The sequence below is a fragment of the Engraulis encrasicolus genome, chromosome 15, assembly GCF_034702125.1.
Source record: "Engraulis encrasicolus isolate BLACKSEA-1 chromosome 15, IST_EnEncr_1.0, whole genome shotgun sequence".
Classification (NCBI taxonomy): Eukaryota; Metazoa; Chordata; class Actinopteri; order Clupeiformes; family Engraulidae; genus Engraulis; species Engraulis encrasicolus.
Genome location: NC_085871.1, coordinates 14,708,174 through 14,735,673, shown reverse-complemented (window position 1 = coordinate 14,735,673; position 27,500 = coordinate 14,708,174). Strand labels below are relative to the sequence as shown.

Here is a 27,500-nt window from a genome sequence, read left to right as displayed (position 1 = left end):
TGTGATTTATCTACTGTACATGTGCATCTACATATAAATAAGGCCCACCTATTACCAGGGACATTTACTGAATAGAATAATGGCACTCTGAGTATGAAGCCATACTGAGTGTGTGTGTGTGTGTGTGTGTGCGTGTGTGCGTGTGTGCGTGTGTGTGTGTGTGTGTGTGTGTGTGTGTGTGTGTGTGTGTGTGTGTGTGTGTGTGTGTGTGTGTGTGTGTGTGTGTGTGTGTGTGTGTGTGCGTGTGCGTGTGTTTGTGTGTGTGAGAGAGAGATTGTGTGTGGGTGTCTCTCCCCACCTTCCATTATCCGATGGGCTAATTCAGGACCAGAGATCAGAGATGTCCTTTTTCCACCTCTCTCTCTCTCTCTCTCTCTCTCTCTCTCTCTCTCTCTCTCTCTCTCTCTCTCTCTCTCTCTCTCTCTCTCTCTCTCTCTCTATTGAGTGCACTACAGTGAGCGACTATAATCACCATCATTACTCGCCATTGTCACATTACCAGCATGGCAGGGCTCTACCACATTTATACAGTACCAGTACATGGAAAATAAATCCATTTATTGCCCTGCACGTTAGCCTAATAACACATGCAGTGTACAGGATTTATGGGGACCACTGACAAACAATGACTAGCTTGTCCTCTCAGATTATTTGGTGCGTGGTCTGTGAATGTAACTTATACGGGAGTCGACGTTGTGAGAAAGTGAAGAAAAATGGCCGTTCGGCGTAATGGCTGCCGACAACTATTAATGATGTGATTTTTGAGTTGGCTTTTGCTTCATAGCTTTTAGCTCAAGGTCTGGGAATGTCTGAGAATTTTTCGCTATGTTTTTTGAGCCACTGTCATGTGTGCAGTTTATGGGCCATGTATGGAGTGCATTTGCCTGTATGCATTTGCCTCGCTTTGAGTACTGTATATAAAAGACAGAAGGGAATATGTGCACATTGCAGCTGTCAATGTTACACCTGACAAAGACCGTGTCGGGAAATGTTGTCATAGGAACGCCTATAAAATTCCTGTTTTGGGAGTTATAACTGTGTGCGCCGATATTCCCCTCTTACTTTTACAAGTTTTTGTATTCAGCATCCATGACAATGATGTACGGTCGCTTCATGGCGTACACCACCTGTGAAACACTTCACTGTTTGGTAAATTAGAAACAAAACATTAACATTTTTTAGCCTGATTATCATCGACTTTCAAACCTCTTCGAGACTTGATCTGACCAAGAGCATAACAATTAACATTTCCCAAACAGCAAGGTTGACCCACCTCCCTTGGTCTGCTACTGATTGTTTGATTCTCGACAAAGTTGAAGGAGTTCCCGATTTTTCTGGAGCCCAGAAACAATATTTGTAACGCTCTTGACCTAACTAGAAGAAACACTGAAGGTGTTGCGTCACTAGGAGGGTGCGGCCTGGCTAACAATTGGTGTGACATCAAAGCCTTTATTAGCATACTAGATAATGTTCAGGGGTGCGTTTCTCTTGCTAACTTAGTTGGTTGCAAATAGAGATGCACCGGATCCAAGATCCGGATCCGGATCCGGCAGGATAATAGGGTTTTTCACAGGATCCGGATCCGGTTCCAGGATCCAGGATCCGGTAGCCGAGGCTTTTCAGTCAAAATAGTTTGAGCCAACGTGACAAAAAGGGCCCACGTGTGAGTAGGCTATGTGTTTCAACTCTTTCATAGGATCCGGTATCCGGTTCCGGATCCGGCAGGACCTTAAGCAGTGGATCCGGTATCCGGCGGGATCCTAAAAATCAGGATCCGGTGCATCTCTAGTTGCAAATGCAGTTGCAATGCAATGCAATTTCCCATTGACAACCAATTAAGTTGCTAAGTGGATAGAAAAGACTCTTTCAAGACACAGTGTCTGGACTCACTTTGAGCGTGCCTTGGGTGATGTTGTTGATGTCCATTGACAGCACGTGATCCTTGCAGCCCACGTACATGCGATCCTGATCCTCGTCCATCAGCAGTATCCGATAGTCCATGGGCTTCTCTGACAGCGTGTAGTGCTCAAACGACTGAGATGCCTGGAGCTCTGCCATTCACACACATACAGACATGAACACACACACACGCACGCACGCACACACGCACGCACACACGCACGCACACACGCACGCGCACACACACACACACACACACACACACACACACACACACACACACACACACACACACACACACACACACACACACACACACACACACACACACGAACACACAGAAAAAATTATGAATATTGAGTGAGTGAGGTGTGTGAGAGGCGAGAGTAAAAAACTGAGAGGGAGAGATCAAGTGACAGAGAAGACATTTACAGTAGAGAGAAGAAGAGCAAGAGTATATCTCTTATAAGAGAAAAACAAGAGGAAGGAATAGAGTAGAAATATAGAGAGAAAGATGGTAGATGGAAAAGAGATTAAGTGAAAGAAAAACCGATAGGAAGAGAAAGAAGAAAGACAGAGTATGACAGACTGGCAGACAAAGGCAAAGAGAGGGACTGACAAAGAGGCGGTTAGAGAAAGAAAAAGTCAGGAGAGATAAAGAGATAGAGAGAGACAGACAGATAGAGACACAGAGAGAGATAGAGAGAGAGAGAGAGAGAGAGAGAGAGAGAGAGAGAGAGAGAGAGAGAGAGAGAGAGAGAGAGAGAGAGAGAGAGAGAGAGAGAGAGAGAGAGGCAGGGAGACAGAGAGAGACAGAGAGAGTGAAAGACTGTGAAAGATCATGAAGCATCTGCAGCCCAGACCAGCCACTGACTGGAGAGCTCTACTTTCTGTTAGCGTTAACTCTAGCCAGGGGGGTTCCTTGCAGGAGAATGCATGCCAAGCATCCTACTGTACCTCCACAGCCACAACCCCACTTTCCCTCTCACCCCTCTACCTCCACCTCCGCCTCCATCGCCATCTCAGCATGTCCCATTCCCCCCAAACTCAAAAGGCAAGGCAAGGCAAGGCAAATTTATTTGTATAGCGCATTTCATACACAGGTACAACTCAATGTGCTTCACAAGATTAACAAATGCAAAAAAAGAGAAAGGAAACATGGAAGAAAGAAGGAGTTATATTAGAGTCAAAGAACACGTAAAACATTAAGATAAAACATAAGGTAATATATTATATAAGGTAATAATAATAATAATAATAAAACTAAATAAATAAATAAGAATTTGAGCTAGGGGAAAGCATCTGAGAACAGCTTTGTCTTGAGTCTAGATTTAAAGCTATCAATAGTGGGTGCATTTTTTACGTCATCTGGAAGCTGGTTCCAAAGCTGTGAAGCATAGAAGCTAAAGGCTGCCTCTCCACACTTTACAGAGAGACTGCAAAACAGGGCTGGATGGACAGGTGATCTGGCATACAGGGTATTTTCCCAGTGGGCCGACAGTCCTCAGAGGCAGATTGTTGTCGTTTCCCTGGGGATTGGCCCTCAATTTAAAGGGGGCCTATTGGTCCATCGTCGATAAAGACAGTGGATTCAGCCAGTCAAGATCAAGTATCAAAGTGGTCTGTGTCAGAGAAACGGAATATAAGCGGAATTTGCTCATTATCCCAGACTAGCTGCAGCACCACCACAGACAAGTGAAAAATGAATAGGTTTCAATGGAGCTGCTTACAATAATATTTTGGCGCTGGGCGCCGTTAGGGGCTGCCCCCCTTTGCACGGATGAGGCATAAATACAATTCCGTTGCGTGCAGTGTGCAGTGTACACTTGTGTGCTGTGGAGTGCTGTATGACAATGGGAGTTGGAGTTTCCCAGTTGGGCTTTCGGCTTTCGCAAGAGAAGGAATTCACAGTGCCCCTCACATCCATCTCTCCAACCCCCTCCCCCTCCCCCTTACTATCTAACAACAGGGCTGTGTGGAAAAAAGAGGCAGAGAGAGAGAGAGGTGCTCGAAAGAGTGTCTTTCACAAACTCCCAAAGCCCCTGTAGGCATCAGAGTAGACACTCAGTACAGGGCAGTGCACACTCTCATTCACTTAACGCTTATGGAGGCCCCCACCCCACCACAGAATAAAAGAGAGAAAGGGAACATGTGTGCAGGGAAGTCAACACATGGGTACAAAGGGGTCACTTGTCCCGGGCCCAGGGAGAGAGGGGGCCTAGAATTGGATCCTCATTACATTATATTTATTGGGTATGGGGCCCTTACAGATGTCTTTATCTCGGACCCAGCCAAAGCTGTCAGCGGCCTTGCGTGTGTATGTGTTTGTGTGTGTGTGTGTGTGTGTGTGTGTGTGTGTGTGTGTGTGTGTGTGTGTGTGTGTGTGTGTGTGTGTGTGTGTGTGTGTGTGTGTGTGTGAGAGAGAGAGAGAGAGAGAGAGAGAGAGAGAGAGAGAGAGAGAGAGAGAGAGAGAGAGAGAGAGAGAGGGAATAAGAGAGAAAGGGTGAAAGGTAGCGAAAGAAAGAGAAAGAATGCGAGGGCGAAAGTGCTCTTGAGAAGAACTATCAAAGCTCTTCACCCTGAAAGGCCTTATGAATATTTATCATTCCCTCAATCAGCAATGAGAGGGCAAGGGAGCAAAAGAGTTGTGCTGGTCTGTGCTGTTTCTTTTCCTTTTTCTTTTTGTTTCTCTCCTCCTTTTTTTCTTCCCTTCAGGGCTCCTTTCATCCTTTGTTCGACGCCCCACGCGGTTCAACAAACAATTTGTGGTGCCCAGCCTCTCCTTCTCCTTTTTTTGGCTGAAGTCACTTATTGATTCTTCACGATCTCACTTTCCGAGCGGTTACAAAGAACCTTTTGGTGCCCGGAGAGCAGAAGTGGTTTTCTCCGTCCTAGACTGGTGGTAGCTGTTAGCTGTACGCCATGGCATGTTTTTGGCAGGCCTTTGCACTGCCTTTCATCGCTAAGCTAAAGGAGAGCTCCAAACACGGATTGAGAGGAAACATTTCAGCCATTCCTTCCTATTTATCCAAGTCACTGTATCCACCCAATATGCTCCATCTTGTACACTCTATGCATGCACATGCAGTACAGGAACATATGCACTCATGTACGCATGTACGCATGTACGCATGTACGCAGACACACACACACACACACACACACACACACACACACACACACACACACACACACACACACACACACACACACACACACACACACACACACACACACACACACACACACACACACACACACACATTCTAAACATCCTACGTGATAATAAACATGGCAGCAATTCAAGATGAGTCAAAGGGAGGACTGGGTGCAAATGCACAAGTACAAGCATACCACACACACAGACACACAGACTGAATATGCATATGAAACACTGTTAAGTCTCTCTGTCTCTCTGTCTCTCTGTCTCTCTCTCTCTCTCTCTCTCTCTCTCTCTCTCTCTCTCTCTCTCTCTCTCTCTCTCTCTCTCTCTCTCTCTCTCTCTCTCTCTCTCACACACACACACACACACACACACACACACCTCACTGATTAAACACTGTTTCATCTAACCACACAGGAGCTCGCTTTATATATATCTTCTGTACAGTATACTGTAAGACTGGAAAAATCTTCAGATTGTCAGACTCGGACCCATCCTGTGACTATTCCTTTAATAAAGACTAAAACTCTGCAGGAGCGAGGGGGAGATTGCATCTGCCTCATCGGGCTTCAAACGCCGCCGTGATAGTATCTCACAAGAGCTCAGGGAAAGAATTATTAAAGCAACCACAACAGCACACAAAAATAACTCATCAGGATTAACCTGCTCTGACAGAGACGGTGGGGAAGAAAATAGAGAGGGATGTAAAAGGAGAGAGAGAGAGAGAGAGAGAGAGAGAGAGAGAGAGAGAGAGAGAGAGAGAGAGAGAGAGAGAGAGAGAGAGAGAGAGAGAGAGAGAGGGATAAGATGAGGTGTGTGTGTGTGTGTGTGTGTGTGTGTGTGTGTGTGTGTGTGTGTGTGTGTGTGTGTGTGTGTGTGTGTGTGTGTGTGTGTGTGTGTGTGTGTGTGTGTGTGTGTGTGCGTGCACGCATGCATTTGCCGTGCCGTGTGTGTAGGCAGAGAGGGAGGGAGGGAGATAAAGTGATATACCATTGACAGGATAACCGAGTCCTAATTACAAACACACCGTGCCTCTTCCTGGGCCAAAACAGTATCATTAAGCCTTCCCTGTAAAAATCAGTCAAGGCAGGTCTGGACCGGTCTTCTGGCATATAAAGTATTTTCCCGGTCAGCCACCAGTCCTCAGGGTTCTATGCTTTTGTTTTTTGGTTGTTTGTTTGTTTCTTTTGTTTTATTTTATTTTTTATTTTCCCTAAGAGAGGAGCCTACAATTTAGATGGGTCGGCCCACTGGGGCGGCCCATACCCGGGCCGGGTTCTTGACCTAGTTCAGCCCTGAGTCAGGGAGAGATTTTCTGGGGATGTTTTGTTGAAATTATTCCTTTGGGGGTAGAAAGCCTCGAAGTCTGAGGACTTTTGCCAGACTGTATATTTCACCACCTGTCATAAGCATATGTGGATTTTTCAAAACTAATATTTTCATGTCACCTTAATCCCACTGAGTCGTGTTCTTACATCTCAATTCTTGGCCTACAACGCTGGTCTACATTTTTCACATTTTATCCCAAATCTGCTACACAGTTATGTGTATGATTAAACATTTCAGTGATTAGGTGTAACTTACAGATTTGATTATTGTGAATCTGATTTTCTTGTCAAGTGCAATTGTGCTGACCTTGTACAACTCTATGGGAAACAATGACAAAGGCAAAATGCATGCACATCAAGCGTCTGTGCTCAAGAAATTGGTTCAGATGTCTTTGAGTATCCTCATAATGCACACTATTTCGCCATTGGAAAGCTGCACAGCATAGTAGTGGTAGAAAAGAATTAACTGCCATAATACTATACTGCCATGCAAAACAAAGAGGCAGTAACTGTACAGAGCTCCAAACTGAGTAAAATGACTTTAAAATGATCCTGTAGTCCAGGCTATGTTGTTTTGGGTAGATTATTGACATGCATACATTTTGTTACTTTATATTACCACATTGTTTTTAATTAACTTAATATTTTGATATACTGCTTATATAACTCCATTAAACCATTAAACTCATACGAACTCATTTTCAGCAACAATGGACTGCCATTTTACTTTGTAAGACAGTATAGGCCTACTGCTATGACATGGGCCATGTGATAGTGGTAAAAAAGAAAGTTAGCGGTGGTCTAGTGGTAAAAGGAAAGGTAAGTAGCTAGTCAAACAAAATTGAGTTGTAAAATGGATGGATAAACTTGTAAATTCATGTCTTAAACAGTAAGGTAAATAGTTAATTAAGTCATCCATCAAAAGCTGCTTCATTATGAAAGTGGATAAGCTACTTGCTTACTGTACAGTACAAATCCGTGTTAGAGGACCAAGGAACATCTGAAAGTTTGCTTGAGTGAACGCTCGCCAAAAACCAAGGGCTGGTCTTGAAGGCAAGTAAGGTCCTTCAGCAATGAGCCTTTTGTCTGTCTTCTCTAACACAGTCAGTTTGCCCCTCAAGACCACCGTCCACAGAGACGAATGATAAACACTTGGAGGTGGAGATGCAAAACGTCTGATGCTTGTGTGTCAGGGTATGGCACACGGTAGGTACACTGATTGAAATTTATGAAAGCAACACTTCCCACTACTAATCCACTCGTTGTGGAACTCACATGGCTATTTAGTTTATTAAAATAACAGCTTTTCTTCCTTTTTCGTCCCCTGGTTGCTTCTGTTGGGAAGACTCTAAAGTTTGCTATGGAAACAGTTATTCTTTTCTTTTGTCCCCTTATTATTCCTCCTGTTGTAAAAGCTCATATCCCTTTGATGTTCTTGAAAACACTTAATTTTTTCCCCTTTTTTCCTTAATCATTCTGCTGTTCCTGCTGCTGCTTGCACAAGGCAATCAATCGGACATGCTGGCGTTTCTACCCCCTCCTCACCCATCTCATCCGGCCAGGAGGCAACAACGGGCAGAAATGATAGGATGTGGTCAGGTGACCTTGGCACCCCGTGCTGAATAAACGGATGAAAGAGGGGAGCCTCCCTCCCTCCACCCATCCGATCACACACCTCCATCCCCCTCCCTCTCTCCCTCCACCTCTCTCTCTTCAGTCTCCTCTCTCTTCCTGGAGAGTAGAGTACACTGGCGGTGTCCGATGTCTCCTCCATCTAAGACCCCCGACTCGTTGAAACACTGGAGCTGTTGCCCAGATCAACACAGACGACTACTGGCGGCCAGGCCAGTGCAAACATTCCCACGAGCAGGCGGATACTGTGCTGCGTTGTGCAGCTTTACACCGGTCAGGTGCAGGGCTATTGCACCTGCGATATCCAGGGGGAGGTGAAAGTTAATGGCGTGTCTGCCACACAGGAAATATCAAGTGGCCCATTAGGCCGATGCTTATCTCCAGGTCACAAGCGCACGTTTTATTTTCTTACGCTGTGGGGCAGCTGCAGGCTCAGTGATTAGGGCAGGGCTTCCCAACCTTTCCCAACAGTGGGGCCCACTTGAAATTTTCACAAATGTCCGGGGCCTACTTCTGCGCCAATAAACAATAAAACTCAAATAAACAGTCAACAGCAATTATTTGGGCCCAATTGGGCTACCTTCCTGAACCACAGTTTGAGAATCACTGGATGAGGGTTATTGTAAAGTGTTACCGATTGTGGTCTTGGGATCAGAAGGTTGAAGGTTTGAATTTGAATTGTAAAAGTAGGGCTATGACCCAGAGGGCTAAGTGGGCCAAGGCATCGACTAATATATTCGATTCTGACCTGAGATCATCTCCCTGTATCTCCAACTCGGTTCAGGTCACTGTGTTAAACTGCCCTAACTCTGTAAAGGCTAAAATGCCAAGACAAGTGGGTGAGGGAATAACTAGCTAGTGATCAATACATCGTTATAAATGGGAGAAATGTCCTTGTGCATGCAAACAATGCTTCAGGTGCACTATCCCTGTAGTTGAAAAATAACAAAGTCGCTCTGCATACAAGCATCAGCTCTATTTACATAAATATTGACAGCCATTCCTTGTATTGCTTTTCTCAATGTCTAGGCAGTCGAGGTCCCACAGTAATTCAGGGAGGGGGGAGTCATATTAATGGCGTAAAATGACATGTCCATGTCATGACACCTTTAATGGCATGTCGTTCAGAGAGGAAATATCAAATAGCCCATTAGCTTGATGCCTATCTCCTTGTCGCAAACGGCATTTTTGTTCTTCCTCATAAGCTCACTGGAGCAAAGGTTAACTGCTGACACAAGACCCACGTTATCATTATCTTGAGATGAGATAAGCGGAGGAGATACTGTGCGAGCCGACGGGTGGCTTAAGTTCGGGGGTGCGGTCGTTTGGTTTTGGATGTCTCCCACGAGCTCTCTCTCTCTCATGTGTGACTGCGTTTTTATCACGGTGATGACGAATATAAAAGGGATTAAATTATATCGAGTTAACTTTATGACACAAAACCATCCGCAAAAGCAAGCATCACGCTTCCAACTCCCAAGCCCGTAAAAAAAACTCTCCAAAAAAACGTCCCCTGTTCATTCGTTACCTCACCCAGGGCCTCAAGCGAGCTTGAGCTCCTCCTGTTGACAGCCTGAGAGATATATGCCGTTCGCAGTATCTCCAAACGAGCGACTCTGGCCAGACTCTCTGGTACCATCAAACCCACCGCCCGCCACCCACTCTGAAGAACAAAACCCACAAAATAACGACTAAGAACGGTCGAGAGCGGACACAAAAAACACCCCCTCAAAACCCATCCCATCCCATCCCATCCCATCCCCTGCCCCTAAAACCAGCTAAGCCTCTTGGATAGACGACAGAAGACTTTATGGTGCTTACTCGGGTGTAAATCACAAAGCTCTCGAAACTCTAAACCACAGGAACAGCAATGGGAAGCTAGATAGTTCCCTTCACTCTAATGTACAGCGCAGCTCAAGTAAATGCTGCTGCTGTTACTGTTGCTGCTGTGTGTTTCTGCTGTGTTGGTGGTGGTGGCGGTATTTTTCATTGCAGTGATTAATGTGTCCGTATGGATGCAACGCCTGAACGCCACATGTGCGCGCTTAGTCACGGGTTTGGACATGTGCCCTGTCTGTGACATCAGCTGCTGCTGCTGCTGTGTGTGTGTGAGTATGTATGTATTTATGACTGTGTGTGTGGGGGGGGGGGGGCAGGTCTTATCACAAACAGTTGTGGAGATGCGAGATGGAGATTCTACGTCAAATGCTGACAATGACAGAGCAGGGCAGCGGGTGGTATGATGGTGTAGTAGGGTCACTGTGTGTGTGTGTGTGTGTGTGTGTGTGTGTGTGTGTGTGTGTGTGTGTGTGTGTGTGTGTGTGTGTGTGTGTGTGTGTGTGTGTGTGTGTGTGTGTGTGTGTGTGTGTGTGTGTGTGTGTGTGTGTGTGTGCATGTGTGGGTGTGTATGTGTGTGTGGCTGGACGCATGTGCATGTGTTTATTTTGTTCAGATGTGGTTTAATGACAAGCACTGCAATGGGCACGAGCGTAGACAGCTCCACTGGGGACGGGTGTTGGCCTAGTATGGCCTGACAAGATTACCAGAACATGGCATGAGCTATCAACAAAGCCCATGAAGAGGAGGGGTGAAGGAGCCAGATCTTGACTATGCATGACACAACATGACAAACAAATTACAGGTCAAAAACAATTCTCAGCAATTCAATTCTTAGCAGTGAGAGGGACTCAGTCATGTTTGAACTGTTAAAGCAGCATATAAGTTGCCTTGCTAAATGTAATGGAATGCCACAAAAAGGCGTCATGGGAAGTGCCATTCATGCGCTAACAGTAAGAGTTGTTGTACCGTGGCTCAGTACAACATGGCACCATACAAGTACGTAAGATAACACGCACACCGATTTTAACCAGCTAGTGTATTGTGTGTGTGCACTACACCTTTGCAAGTTAACAGTTACGGTAGCTCCACAACGGCGTATGACAGGTTAGGTTTAACCCATTGACGCCTAGGGCACCCGCAAAAAAGTGTGCTGAATGCCTGAGCCCTTTTTAAGAAAAGCTGCCCTCAGCCTATAAAAGCCGAAATATCTCAGCTTCTACAGCACATAAAAATATGCAGGAAGTTGCATTTAAACGCTAAGACCCTCATCTTTCATTAGAATGTGTTCATTCATCTCAAACAAACAGAGATTTTTAATGAAGTTGTCTCAAATCTCATGAGCCTGAATGTTGCGTAATGCAGCTCCAGGCGCCAAGGCCCATGTTGCGCAACGCAACATCAGGCATCAATGGGTTAAGGATGGCTTTGGTCAGGGCACAGACAGAGGCGATTCAAGGGTCAGCTGGGGCCCCAAGCGATAATGGAAAAGACTGAACATTTGAAACAATATGGCTACTACTGTAATAAAGTCTGAGCTGTCTAGGGTCTTGGGGGCCCTAAGCAGCTGCCTGCCTAGCCTGGGGGCAAGATACACCTCTGGGCACAGCAGTGCATTTTCGCGTTAAGCAACAGAAATTCTCTGTGGCAACAGAAAATCGCCGACACGGCGGAAAAGCTGCAAACTTCTTATGCATGATGCCAGCCTGCTCAGTGAGTGAAGGTGTTACACACGTACACCGATGCTGTCAGTGAGGAGCTGCAAACTTTGTCACGTGATAAAATTGCTTTACCGCTGTGTTTGAGGAGCATGACTTAACTTGAAAAAGCGTTGCACCACAACGTGAAATGCACTAGCGTGAGATGCATATGCTTAGGCATGATGCCAGTCTACTCAGTGAGTGAAGGTGTCCCTACCATTACACAGACGACCCGTGTTTGATTCCGACCCAAGGTCATTTCCTGATCCTTCCTCATTTCTCTCTACGCATTTGTTTCCTGTATCTCTTGAATCCTGTCTGCATAATAAAGGTGGAAAGTTCAAAAACATCTTTACTAAAACAATAGGAGTTGCTGAACCCCTGAAACCATTTCAGAACCACCTCAGAACCATCATTCAGACCTCCTCTTGGGAGGTTAAGCGGCGGAAGGCAGGACTGAGGTGGGGGTAATGAAGGGGGTGCAGTAAGTCACAAGGTCTTTCATTATATATGTGGTGGGAAGGTGGGCTGCACAAACACACACACCACACACACACACACACACACACACACACACACACACACACACACACTCACACACACACACACACACACACACACACACACACACACACACACACACACACACACACACACACACACACACACACACACACACACACACACACACACACACACACACACACACCTTGTCTTCCGGCTTGGTGCACACATGCACCAATGCACGAATGGCCACACGTACGCACGCACGCACGCGCACGTACACACACACACACACACACGCACACACACACAGACCAAACACACCCCTGCCTATGTTCCTTAGACTGCAGTCACTGGTCCATAGGGACCTGCTGCTGTGTCTGCCAAAGCCTGCCATCAGTCAACCATGTGATTGTGGAGCAGACCTGCACGGCCACAGGAACACGCCAAACACTAGCGGTAGAAATTAACTTTACAGAGTCTACCGTTCTTACAAACTTCTGAGAAATAAAGTGGAACTCACCAAACACACAACAGCAAAATTGTGCTATTATGTGTTCATACTGCATACTGTATCTACTGCATGTGACAAAGAATTGCCTCATTGTATCACTGTGTATATTTGTATAAATTAGTTGCATACTTGTAAGCTTGTCTACTTGTATCTGTGAGTGCGTTGCAATAGGCGACCTTGCCTCCTCCATTTGCGCTTGTCGCCTCGTCCCGCCTCCTGGCTCCTCCTCCGTGGAGAAAACAATAAAGTTTCCCAGCTGTCAGCCTAGCCACAACAACTTTTGAGGGACTGTTTTTCATTCACCATCCCAAGTGCAAATGAGAAAAAGATATTGAAATATAATGCTGTTGTCAGTGATGTCATCATGACATATTACTTCCTGGTACGAGGAGAGAAGCAAGAGGAGGAGGCAAGGTCGCATATTGCAACGAACTCTGCGTTGGTTGCTCCCATCATTCCCATACCGTACCAGCTGCACAACCAGGCAAGAACATGAGCAGCAACAACTGCAATGAAGCAATGACACAGGTGATGGAGGTTGAGGAGGGGGGTGTCGAATAGGATGGAGGTGGGTCTGTGGTGGGGGTCGGGGTGGGAGTTGTGCGTGTGGTGAGCACATGTTTCGGCCCCACACATGCTTTTGCTTGCTGCCTTTGAACTGTGTTTCATTTGGATGGAGCTACTCGAGCAGAGAGCTGAGGCAAGCGTATAGGAGCAGGGGTGAGCAGAGCAGAGCAGAGCAGAGCAGAGCAGAGCAGAGCAGAGCAGAGCAGAGCGGCAACAGTGAGCAGTGGGCAGCTAGCAAAAGCACGGCAGGCCTCTCGTCAGGTCTGCAGACCTTGCAGGTCATTCATTATTAACAGGCGGACAGTGACAGGCCTGTGTGTGTGTGTGTGTGTGTGTGTGTGTGTGTGTGTGTGTGTGTGTGTGTGTGTGTGTGTGTGTGTGTGTGTGTGTGTGTGTGTGTGTGTGTGTGTGTGTGTGTGTGTGTGTGTGTCTCTGTGTGTGTCTGTGTGTGTGTGTGTCTCTGTGTGTGTGTGTCTCTGTGTGTGTCTGTGTGCATGTGTGTGTGTGTGTGAGAGAGAGAGAGAGAGAGAGAGAGAGAGAGAGAGAGAGAGAGAGAGAGAGAGAGAGAGAGAGAGAGAGAGAGAGAGAGAGAGAGAGAGAGAGAGACAGAGAGAACAGTGACAAGTTTGTGAGACGGAGAGAGAGTGTCCTGGGAGGTCCTGAAGCATAGCCAGCTTCTGCTGATGGAAGAAAAGAAAGAAAGAAAGAAAGAAAGAAAGAAAAGAAAGAAATGAAGAAAAAAGAAAAGAAAGACAGAACACTGGGAGGGGGGCCTTACAGATGTTAACACATTGGACATGGGAGGACGTTGTTGCAACACGCAAAAGGCAAGCAAAGACAGACAGCCAGTCAGACAGCCAGTCAGACAGCCAGGCAGGCAGGCAGGCAGGCAGGCAGGCAGGCAGGCAGGCAGGCAGGCAGGCAGGCGGGCAGGCAGGCAGGCAGGCATGAAGGCAGGCAGGCAGTCAGGCAGGCAGGCAGGCAGGCAAGGCAGGCAGGCAGGCAAGGCAGGCAGGGAGACAGGCAGACGGGCAGGCAGGCAGGCAGGCAGGCTGGGAGACGGGCAGGCGGGGAGGCAGGCAAGGCAGCTAGTGTTGAGTAACCCCTACTCAAGATGGAGTACATAATGTCGCTGCTCCTGCTGCTGCTGCTGCCCTCCACAGCAAAAGGTTGAGTGTTGGAGGAGAGCGATAATGGATGTAATGACTGGCGTGATGAATGTATGCACTAATGAATGCACACACGTTTAACATTCCTCTGGCGGCGCATGATGGACGCCCCACCTATAGCTGTCCCCACTGGCAACGACCCTGACATGTCTTTTACTCCCAAGGACCTCTCTCTCTCAGTACACAGACGCGTGTGCACACACGCAGTATACATACTAGGCACGCTGGCGATTGTGCCCACGCGCGCGCACACACACACACACACACACACACACACACACACACACACACACACACACACACAACACACACACACACACACAGAGAGAGAGAGAGAGAGAGAGAGAGAGAGAGAGAGAGAGAGAGAGAGAGAGAGAGAGAGAGAGAGAGAGAGAGAAAGAGAGAGACAGAGAGAGACAGAGATAGACAGAGGAATAGAGGGTCCTGAAAGGCCTACATTCTCTTCACATGTGCTTGGGCTGCTGTGACCCTACCCATACATCAACAGCCTTTTAAAGAGACAAAGCACTATAGGGTGTGACGCTGAAAAGAGACTCGGATAAACAAGTTCAATCACTCAAGCCCACCATTCATCATCATCAGTCGTCTTTGTTTCGCAACAAAACATGGAAAATTTGGTCACATAATAAGCATGTACCCCAAGATCTGGAATGATTCTGGATGTATTGTAAAGTGCAATGACAACAGCATTTTTGTTCAGTTCAACGATGACTCAAATATAAATCAAATCAAGGCAAATAAAAGAATCTAATGACTTGTTTTATAACGTTTTCTCTGCTAGGACTAAAACAATGAATGAGTATGAGAAACCATTGGCCCATGAAACCGTAGCAAGACCATATGTTGTTTGTGGCTTTTTGTTTCTCTGTAAATGTGAATAATGGGACGCTTATGCAAAGTGTGGTTTAAGAAAGGATTACATTTCTTCACGCAAGCCTGAGTCTGATGTTACTTTATCCCCAAAATGAGCAAATGCACTATGGATATGGTTTAAATTCTTTGATTACTGAAAAAAAATCAGTTATTGAGTCTACAGCAAAACAACATCAACAACCACAACAGCAAATCGTCCTGAAATGTTTTGCATTTAGCTAATAGCCTGAAAATGCAGCAGGGGAGAAAAACAAACAAAAAAACGTACCGCCGCTCATGTTGGTTTTGCTGTAATTTAATCAAGGGTCTGAGATGGCGAGCGCCTGGGTAATGAAATGGAGATCGGTATTTTGCATTAGTTTGGGCGTCTGGGCCTGATATCAGCACTGGGGAATGCCAATTGAGCATTGAAGGGCTTTTTCACCAGCACACAAACACATGCACGTGCGCTCACACACACACAACACACACACACACGCACACACGCACACACACACACACACACACGCACACACACATGCACACACACACTTGCCAGCTAATGTTGACTGATGGCCCTAACTTTGCAGCTATTTGTTTGGGCGTAAAATGCTAAAGAGCTCCATAAAGGGGGAGGCTTATGGAGGGAACACAGCTGAGTGAACTGTATAGTGCTGTTCTGTTCACTTCAACACAGTAAGAAATAACAGTGTTAATATAACTCTTAGACGATTTAGTCCGTTCAGATAACATTTGGTCCCACTCAAAAATAGTGTTAATTTTACTCTTTGGTCAGTGCAACATTTTCAGAGTTATTTCTACTCAATATTGTGTAAACATTAAGTGCTGTACAGTAGAGATGAAATTACACTGGTCACCTTAAAAACGCTGGAAGGAGTAATTGCACTCTTGCAGTGTTGTAAATACTCTATCTGTGCATAAGTTCACTTGGAAATATTATTTACTGTGCATAGCAAGGGTTTCCAACCCATGACAATATTGTTACAGGTACTGTACTTATTGCATTAGGATGTCATTACAAAAAGGTAACAGTTTACTTAACTGTTCCTTTTGGATCTAATGTGTTTACATTTACAATGCCAATGACTGTGCTTATATATTGCATTACGATGTCATTACAGAAAGGTAACAGCTTGTTTAACAGTTCCTGTTTCAGTAGATCAACTGTACATGGGTTTGCACTATAGACAATAAATATGTAAGTGCATAATGTCATATATCGTTACACACTTTGTTACAACGCACCCAATAGGTGTAACCGGAATATAAAAATTGTAAAAGTGTGGGGGGCGCTGTGGCGCAGCAAGCTAAGCTAAACATTTGGGCTTACATTGTCCCCAGGGACCCCGGGGTCATTTCCCAGCCCTACCCCATCTCTCTCTCCCAATCATTTCCTGTCTACTCTCACACTGTCCTGTAATAATAAAGGCCAAAAAGGCCCCCAAAAAAGTGGAAAAGTGTAATTGTTGGTTGTTGGAGGTTAGAGACCTAGACTCAACAGATTGTAAAATTGAAAAGATTAGCTGTAAAATCAAATGTAAGAAAAAGGAGAATCACGGTTGCTGGCAACAATTGCAGCACTCTGCAATTCTCTGTGAGAAATGAGAGCAGTGTGTACGTGCATCCCACACACACACACACACACACACACACACACACACACACACACACACACACACACACACACACACACACACACACACACACACACACACACACACACACACACACACACACACACACACCGGACTCAGTCTCTCTCTCTCTCTCTCTCTCTCTCTCTCTCTCTCTCTCTCTCTCTCTCTCTCTCTCTCTCTCTCTCTCTCTCTCTCTCTCTCTCTCTCTCTCTCTCTCCCCCTCCCTCCCTCCTCAAGGCTCCTCGAGACCTGGCGCCAATAGATTGCAGCGGTCTGGCTGGCGGGTGCTATGCCAGGTGATGTCACCCATGTGACTAAACTGCACCACACCATTCCAACACCCCAGGTCACCCTAGGTACCTCCAGGGGTAATCGTCATGACATCATCAAACCGAGCCAGCACAGTGTAACAACCACATGTGAAGCCAGAGACGGTTGACAGGCTTTACATTATACGACCTCGGGTGTTGTAGCCTCCCGAACCAGGGATTAGGAAGACGTCGTTAAAGTGTTGGCAACTGCAGTACCATTTCGGTCCCACCATCTCTCTCTCCTTCTCCCCTCTCTCCTTCTCCATGTTAGGTTGAGTGGAGAAGAAGGTCGGGACGGAGAGGAGAGGAAAGGAAAGGGGAGGGCAGCCAGGTTGGAAATTGATGGCTCTTTAATGCAAGCCTCAGGATCGTCTTACGGGAACATGGCGTGGGTGTACAGTAAGTCAAGAGAGATCGTGTCTTATTAGGCAACTGTGCACCTGTAAATGGGGGTGGGGGGTTATGGGTAAAAGTGCGGTAAGGGTGACAGAGGGGCCAAAGGGAAGTTTGAGGGGGATTTAAGATACAGTATGCTCTCTGGGTAAGGGGTAGGGGATTGAAGAGGGGCAATACAGGGGGTTGTGGATGTCCATTGCATGTGGGATTTTGCATCTAAAAATGGGGCTTATGTATAAGTAAAACAGGGGTAGGGGTCAACTGGGATGATATGAGATGGTGGATGGGGGGGGGGGGGGATAGGGATACGGTCTAGATGGAAATTGAAAGTTAAAAGCCCATCTGGGATACTCCGACTCCTATTGTCATTGTTACACAGCACTCCACAGCACACGCATGCACACAACAAAATTGCATTCATGCCTAATATGTGCAAGGGGACAGTCTCCATTGGCGCCCCAAGGGAGCAGTGTGGCAGGATGGTACCATGCTCAGGGTAACTCAGTCATGGAAGATGATGGGGGAGAGCACTGGTTGATTACTCCCCTCACCAACCTGGTGGATTGGGAGTCGAACCGGCAACCTTTGGCTTACAAGTCTGACGCCCTATCTCATGTTTCATCCATGACGTCAATCACGCCCCTTTAGGAGACTTGAGAGGATATTTTTTTCATGGGCATCTATGGGAAAATCAGATTTTTTTTTTAACCGTTGATGACCAGAAGCTAGAAAATATTTGGTCATAACACCATCTAGTGCTGGTGCAAAAAAGTGGGGTAAGGGTTGAAGGGGGATGGGGTGAGGGGGGTTTCAGATATGCTCCGAATGGAGGGGTTGAGGGAGAGTTAGGGATAATCTTTGGATGCGGTACAAAGGGACCATGATGCCATATCTGGGTAACACCGCCTTCACCTCAAGTTCCCACCATCCTGGCCAAAAAGGCCCCCAAAAAAGTGGAAAAGTGTAATTGTTGGTTGTTGGAGGTTAGAGACCTAGACTCAACAGATTGTAAAATTGAAAAGATTAGCTGTAAAATCAAATGTAAGAAAAAAGAGAATCACGGTTGCTGGCAACAATTGCAGCACTCTGCAATTCTCTGTGAGAAATGAGAGCAGTGTGTACGTGCATCCCACACACACACACACACACACACACACACACACACACACACACACACACACACACACACACACACACACACCGGACTCAGTCTCTCTCTCTCTCTCTCTCTCTCTCTCTCTCTCTCTCTCTCTCTCTCTCTCTCCTCTCTCTCTCTCCTCTCTCTCTCTCTCTCTCTCTCTCTCTCTCTCTCTCTCACACACACACACACACACACACACACACACCTTATCTGTTGCTTTTTCTTTCTCTTCCTTTCGGTATACTGTATCTTCCTCTCCTTTGTATTCTTTAGGCCTCACCCTCTATCTCTTTCTCTCTCTGCTTCTTGCTATCTCTTGCTCTCTCTCTCTCTCTCTCTCTCTCTCTCTCTCTCTCTCTCTCTCTCTCTCTCTCTCTCTCTCTCTCTCTCTCTCAGCTCTCTCTCCTACCACACAGCATGTCTGATTAATTACCCTTCCCCTCCACACAGACGGCCCACTACACTGCCTACTTACATCCCAGTGGGAACAAACAAGCGAACTCAGTGGGCCAACACATAGCATGGAGTGCCATACACACACGGCCGTTGCTAAGCTGCCCTCAACCCTTGTCATGCCCTCACCGTGTCCCCCTTACAGCCAGCGCCACACGGGTACAGATCCACTGTCCAGATGACTGACTAAAAGTGAGTTTGAAGTCAAAGAGTACATTTGTTCAACTGTGAATAATTTCATGTTTTTGTGTGTGTTTTGGAGTGGGGTGGCAGGGGGCGAGTATTGGGATTCATGATTTTGGGAAATTGTGGGGGATATGTCCCCCCCCCCCCCCCTCCCTCTCTCGCGCCCCCCTTGGGATCTCTGCCCACACAGCCGGTGCCACATGGTCTCAAGGGGCTGCCAACGGGGGCATCGTGCCCACCCCTATTGCTCCCAACACCCCCTCATGCTCATGCCCCCCCCCCCAAATACCCACATGCCTTCCAATTTCCCGGGCAATAAAATATTTAAGTGGGAGGATTGGCAGCAGCGGCGCCCCCTTATTTCACGCTCCTTGTGTGGATCAAGTGGGGTGGCCCCCTCTCCTCTGTTTGTCCATGGCCCCAGCTTACAACCCGTGCCAACCAATAAGGCCTCTGCTCTGACACATACAGTATGCACACTGTGCAGTTACACACACACATACACACAGTACACAGACATTCACTCTTTCTCTATCTCACACACTAAGACACACAGAGACACACAGAAGCACATGCAAGCTCGCATGCACACACACGCACACGCACACGCACCCACACACACGCACACACATGCGCACGCACACGCACACGCACACGCACACGTGCACACACACACACACACACACACACACACTTTAACACACCCGTCTTGGGTGGTGACAAATAGGCAGAGATTCGCATGGCTCCTCAAGTAATGAAGTGCGTCAGGAGTTTCACACGTTGCTACACAACTCAAAGCTCTACTTCAGGCAACCTGGTAACTCTCTCTCTCTCTCTATCTATCTATCTATCTATCTATCTATCTATCTATCTATCTATCTATCTATCTATCTATCTATCTATCTATCTATCTATCTATCTATCTATCTATCTATCTATCTATCTATCTGTAACTCTCTCTCTCTCTCTCTCTCTCTCTCTCTCTCTCTTGCCTCTCTACCATAGCCTCTTATTCTATCTATCTGTCTCTGTCATGCTTTTACACTCACGCAAACATTCTCTCTCTCTCTCTCTCTCTCTCTCTCTCTCTCTCTCTCTCTCTCTCTCTCTCTCTCTCTCTCTCTCTCTCTCTTTCTGACCACCAGCATCGGTCTCAAAACTGCCCTCTGCCTCCTGCTGTGATGGCGACACAGGCGGGCACTTGCTCCGAGATTGACGGCTTGGTACTTGGGTGGCGAGGTGACTCAGGTGAACCTGACAGGGCAGATAGGATGTCCAGTTAGAGGACAGGGAGAGAGGGAAAGAAAGAGAGGTGGCGGGAGGAAGGGTGTAAGGGAGAGAGAGAAGGACGAATGAGGGATGGAGAGAAAGAAGTAGGGAGAGGCTGGCCAAAGAGAGGAAGAAGGAGAGAGAGATGGAGGTATGGAGAGATTGAAAGAGGAAAGAAAAGAGGGAGGGAGAGAAAGAGATGAGAGAGGGGGAAAGGGAAGGGGAAGGGGAGCAGAAAGGAATGAGAGGTGGAGGAAAGTAGCGAGGAAAAGAGAGATGGAAGACTGTAGTTGTTCGGCAGCAGGACCACCCACTCAGACTGGCCCAGGACTCGGACACACACACACACACACACACACACACACACACACACACACACACACACACACACACACACACACACACACACACACACACACACACACACACACACACACACACACAAACACACACACACACAAACACGCACAAATCCTGCTTGGCGCGTGGAATCGAGAACAGGGCAGAGAAAGTCGTCAGGATGTCTGTGACCGCCCGGCATTCCCCACATTTTCCCAAGGCACAGCCAGAGAGTGTTGGATGTACCCAACTGGCATTCAAACAATGTCCTTCGCTCCTACCACACTCACATCACATATACTGTACACAGGCCCGTCGACAGGGGGGGACAAAGGGGCATGTCGTCTCGAGCCCATGAAGATAGGGGGCCCAGAATTGGATGCCCATTACATTGTATGTCTTGGGTAGGGGGCCCTTTCAGGTGACTTTGTCCTGGGCCCAGCGAAAGCTGTCAGCGGCCCTGACTGTACACACTAAGAGACTGTATACGCACAAGAGACTCGAAACACACTATAAACACGAACACCCTATACATACACCGAGACATACATATTGTACACTACACACACAGGCACACATATAGACACACACAGACACAAAGATACGACATAGACATGTACACAAATACACACACACACATGCATGTGTGCCTGCACGCACGCACACACACACACACACACACACACACACACACACACACACACACACACACACACACACACACACACACACACACACACACACACACACACACACACACACACACACACACACACACACACACGTACCCAGCCTCGATAACTGGGTCTTGTCATTGTCACAATGGTGCCAGACTATTATCACGGTGGCCTTATACTGCAGACCAGATGCCAGACACATTAGATGGCCTATCTTTGGTTATGACACACAGAGAGAATTTAATGCTACACCTTTGCATTCGTTCCACTTGCCATGGCATGATATGGAGTGTAGCGTACTGTACTTAATTAATCCCCAAGTTGTTTATTGTCTCTGGTCTATATTGAATGTGTTTGCAACTATACATGTGCGCTATTTGTGTGGAATAAATCAACGTCTGTGCCCTTCTGAATGTGCCGTGCTCTTGGCTTAATTTGTAGTCATTTGCAGTAGTTATCTTCCACACACCGCACTCTTCCGTCTTGTTGGTGCGTCTCTGAAGTAATAAAGGAATTAGGGAATAGATCCCTCAGACCGACGTCCGACCCTGCGATGTATGAATACAAAGAAAATAGGGCTGTAACGATATTGTATCGAACCGAGAAATCGTGATACACAGAGTCACGATACTGTATCGTGATACAAGGAGGCAGTATCGTGATACACCCTTTCAAAGTTTTATTACCCATTAGTCCAGAAAACAACCTTATGATTTGATGTGATAGTGTTTCCAAACTTCAGTGGAGATACATTTCAGAAATCGTGGGTTGTATTGAACCGTAGGTCAAAAATCGTGATACGAACCGAATCGTGAGTTGAGTGTATCGTTACAGCCCTAAAAGAAAAGAAAAAGAAAGAAGAAAAAAACTGAGCGCAATCTATTCCTTAATAATTTGCAGTAAATTGCAGTAACCTTATTAATATTTACAGACCTTCCAGTAAATACTTCACACGATACAAGTGTGCATTCTTTCACATCACATTAAGAAAACTGTAGTCTGCTATACCATGCTTTCGTTAGCGTTCTGCAAACATGATATCTAGGGTGATTTGCACTTCATTAGCTGTTTCAAACCGCGCACACAAGTCTTTTTTTTGCACAAGTCAGGAGTCAACAGTTTGCCTTTGCCTTGTGAAGTTGTCCTTTAAGTGCCTTGGCTATTGGGTGTCCTGCACAGCGAGCCTGCTGGCTGCTACTGAGGCTGAGGCATACAGTATGTCATGTTATCTGCGTCAGTGGAGGGGCTGCTGCGTGTGGATTTCTGTGGTCTGTCACCCTCCCCTCCCCTCCCCTCGCTCCCTCCCTCCCTGCCTGCTACGTACCAGACCTCCTTCCTTCTCTCCTAGCCCCCTATTCTCTCTCTTTCTCTCCCTCCCTGCCGCCTTCTCTGACTATCTTCTTCTTCATCATCTTCTCTCTCTCTCTCTCTCTCTCTCTCTCTCTCTCTCTCTCTCTCTCTCTCTCTCTCTCTCTCTCTCTCCTTCCCTCCTTCTCCTTCTCTGGCTCTCTTCTTCTCCTCCTTCTTCTTAGTCTCTTTTCTTCTTCTTCTTCTCTCTCTCTTTCTCTCTCTCTCTCTGTCTATATCTCTCTCTCTCTCTCTCTAGCTCTATCTCTCCCTCTCTCTCTCTCTCCATCCCTCCAGGAGGCTGAAACAGGAGCCTCTGACCTGGCTGTTTGCTTGCCTGTGTGAGTTAGTGAGCGCGTGCTCCACAGCTCCAATTAGCCTCTGCTCTCCTCTTCACCTGTCACGCTACTCTCCCAGGGAGTCCCCACGCTGACCTTTCAACCCCCGTACTACCAGCCCACCGCCGACCCGTTCTCTTTTCTCTCTCCCTGCCTCTCTCTCTCTCTCACTCTCTCTCTCTCTGCAGTATGCTCTCTCTCTCTCTCTCTCTCTCTCTCTCTCTCTCTCTCTTTCTCTCTCTCTCAAACACACACACGCACGAACACACACACACCCACCCAGCCCCCACCCCACACACACACACACGTGGCCTTTGAACCTGTTACCACCAGCCAATCGACCCTCCGTCCGCCCTCCGCTCACCTCTCACCCCACTCCTTCCTTTTCCCCTCCTCCTCCGCCTCCTCTCGTTTCGCTACTCCTTGTAAAATATCTGGGTTTTTTTTCCCTTTTACTGTCCGAAACAGCCCAAACAACTCCTCTGAGACCCACTGCACCGGATCCTATACGGGTTGGTTACTGGGGATTTTGTTTGATGGGGGAGGGCAAGGGAGGGGAGGATGGAGAGAGAGAGAGAGAGAGAGAGAGAGAGAGAGAGAGAGAGAGAGAGAGAGAGAGAGAGAGAGAGAGACAGAGAGAGAGAGAGAGAGACAGAGAGAGAAGAGAGAGAGAGAAGAGAGAGAATGAGAGAGAGCGTATGACTGCATTATAAAGTGGCTATTTCAGAGAGAGAGAAAAAAAGGGGGGGCTATATAGCAGCAATCTTATACAAGTCACCCCATTTGTCACAGCTGCCAAGGGAGAAAAGTTAACATACAGGCTCTTTCTCTCTCTCTCTCTCTCTCTCTCTCTCTCTCTCTCTCTCTCTCTCTCTCTCTCTCTCTCTCTCTCTCAAACGTTATAGTTACGTTGCATTAGATCGGCCATACATTCTGTCTGGAACCTCTGGGGGTCACTAGGGGTCTTTGATGTGTCTGAGGGCTAAGTGAGACAAATGCGGTTGATACAGTCGCCGGGAACATTACGAAACGACACAGGAACCAGAGCGGAGCTGAACCCCTACACCACCACTCCCGGCTTTTTTTTCCTATTTGCTGGTCTTTTGATCCATTTTGTGGGAGACGACAAGCGTTTTTCGTCGGCCCAATAAAACAGTCCACTGGAGCCCACATGAAACCAGCTGAAGTACTGTTCCATTGCCCCAGTGTTTCCCCCGCTCGTTTCACAATCTTACCCCCCCAGCTACCCCCGTCAACCCAAGCCCCAAGTTGCTCACCCGCCTTTTTTCGTTTTTACAACCGGGGGAGTTCTGACCTTTTCATAGGGAAAAGCACTTACGATTGGAACTCCAGTCTTAAACATCCAAAGGTTTCCACCAAATTGATCCTGACGTATTTCCCTTTCCCCCGACGAAAAGACCATTAATCCTGCTGAGCATCATGCGCACACCGGAAAACAGAGTAAGAGCAGGAAATTGGCATCAAAAAAACCTTAAAAAGACCTGAGGGAGCAACCTGTGAATTAATCAACCAAAAATCAATGCCACGGTAACAATCAGCTAATCCGCTTGATCTATTACCAGATTGACCTCCACATGTCAGCAAACAAACGCCGTTGTCAATATTGATTGCTATAGATTTGAGGGCCTTCAAATGAGACAAAAAGGGGGCAATTTGACATTCAAAGATGACCCTGGGGGTCAGGGACATGCTCATCACAACAACAAGAAAATGAAACAGAGGGCAAAGTAACAAAAAAGAGAAAACAAAACAAAACAAAATAAAATAAAATAAAATAAAATAAAATAAAATAAAATAAAATAAAGCAAAACACAGCAATAAAGGAAAGAAGTAGGAAGATAAAAGCTAGAGAGAGACGGAGAGAGAGAGAGAGAGAGAGAGAGAGAGAGAGAGAGAGAGAGAGAGAGAGAATGAGAAAGAAATCATCTCGCCACCAAAGCACCGGGCACGAGTAGATGGCCAGGGAATGTCTGACATGACTCAATCAATTAGGGCTGTTAACAAGCAGACACATGTCTGAGCAGAGGAGAAGGAGGGCTAGACAGACAGACAGAGACAGAAAGAGGAATAGAAAGTAAGAAACAAAAAGTGAAAGGCCCAGAGAGAGGGGGGGGGATACACAGAAAGAGTGAGGTGCAGATGGATAGAAAGAGAGTGGGAGAACGAGAAAGAAGTAAAGGTAGAGTGGAGGAGACAGAAAGGAAAAAAACAAAGACATCCCAAGTTGTTGGTGCCTCTCCCCACTACACTGACGACAGCCATGACAGGCCTCTGAACTTGCAGCCCTCTGGAGTCCTCTGGAATTCCCCCATTCATCCTCTCAGCCGCCACACTTGGTTCTGATCAATTTGTTTATACTCTCTATTTCTGTGGACGCCGTCCTGCGAGCAAGTCACGCGGGCCCTACATGGAAGATCAATGCTTACACCCCTGGATAGGACACTTATCGAATTAGTCTTGTATTTCAGGGACTGACTCTACGACGCTATGTCTTGCCACTCTCATATAGTATACCCAAGCTTTTTTTTCCAGAGGGTGACCCCTTCAGGTTTGCCCTCTGACCTTTGCGTAACTCTGCAAGGCGTCTGCAGCTAGCCAGCGTCGCATTTGCGTCTTGTTTATAATGCTGTGATTACTATGCGGAGGGTCAGAGACATAACAAGCCGTCAAAAGGCCAAAGCCCGTCCTGAGGGAACATTAGCCATGAAACTCATACATGAGATGGTGGCTGGGTCGATTTTATAGGATCAATTTTCTGGTTGATGGGATGGGATGAGGTGGTTTGGGATAAGAATTTCCTGGATATTTAAGTCCATTGTTGCAGATGCTAATGTGTGATTAATGCCAGAGCTGTTTCTAAGAAGGCAGCAGCCTCTGGCAAACCCAAGACCCAGTCACCTCATCCACATCCCAGATCTTGGTGATGAAAGAATGCAGAAAATGCGTCTCTTTTGGCCACTCTGACTAAGTCGACTCTTACCCTTCGTGTTACTCTTATGGAAGAAAAAAGGAAAAGAAGAAAAAAAGAGTAATTTCACTTCATGATTTGAATCGGAATGCAACTGAACCTGACTGGAAAAGGGGGGGCTGCTCAGACATAGTTTCCGACATTCCAGCAAAACATTTGAGGGCACGTTTTTGTTAAAAACACAGCAATTGGGTGACCAAACCACCAGCCTGCATATTTCCTTTCTTTTCTTTTTTTTTTGGAACCCAAATGATTCAGCAGAATCGGCGGCATACAAAGACAACCCCAAACTACGTACACCCACAAGTCTGTGCTTTTATGTGGGCCGCCCAAACCAACACGTCCACCTAAAACAAATACTTCACACAACTCCATCTTGTTCTCTGTTGCATCCAGTGTTTATTCTAGAATATGCAAGAACAATAAAGGGAGCCTAACAAGAATCTGTTTTATTTATTTCAGAGTTCCAATCCACATCCTCTATTGTACATGAAAATTGCTTTAGAAATAAACAATGGCCTTATTTCTTAATGTATCTGGATCATTTGAAATGTCCAAAGTTCTGCTGTAAACACACAAGGTTTTTTTTCTATTCCAGTTATTAATGGAATTATTCCAATGGTAATGACATTTGTTGTGTTTGAACGGCCAGAGTCTTTCTACACATCCAAAGAGAGGAAACTGAGCGTCCGGTTCCTCTTGGCTAACCTCGGCTAGATGTCTAGTAGGCCTATCTGAAACTGTTTCTGTTCACTCTGGAAGCTCCAGGCAGCAGAGGGGAGAAGCCCCAGCCCCAGCGCCAGCGCCTGGCCGAGGGGAGCCATCGCTCAGCTGGAGCCGACCCTCATCCATCCATTCCTCATATCTCCATTCCTCCATTCCTCTATTTCCCTGTTATTCCAGCCCTTTATTCCTCCATTATTCCATCCTTCCAATGTGTCTCAGGACTGGGAGCTCAGAGGGGAGTTTCTTCCCTTAGCACTTGGCTAAGAGACGAGAGAGATGGATTGTAATGGACACAGGGGCTTCCATAAAAGCAGACAAATACTCACAGACACAAACACGCACACGCATGTACTACTACACACACAGACACACGCACACACAGACACAGACACAGACACAGACACAGACACGCACACACACACACACACACACACACACACACACACACACACACACACACACACACACACACACAAATGTCCCCA

The 27,500-nt window shown here is 46.8% G+C and overlaps 1 protein-coding gene across 1 annotated transcript in view; it reads right to left on the bottom strand.

Annotated features, from left to right (window-relative positions):
- sema3c (sema domain, immunoglobulin domain (Ig), short basic domain, secreted, (semaphorin) 3C) overlaps window positions 1-27,500 on the bottom strand; it is a 99,925-nt gene that overhangs the window by 53,881 nt on the left and 18,544 nt on the right. Inside the window, exon 3 of the mRNA XM_063217117.1 lies at window positions 1,891-2,051. Within this exon, the coding sequence (XP_063073187.1) occupies window positions 1,891-2,051 (161 nt within the window). The remainder of the gene's footprint in view (window positions 1-1,890; window positions 2,052-27,500) is intronic.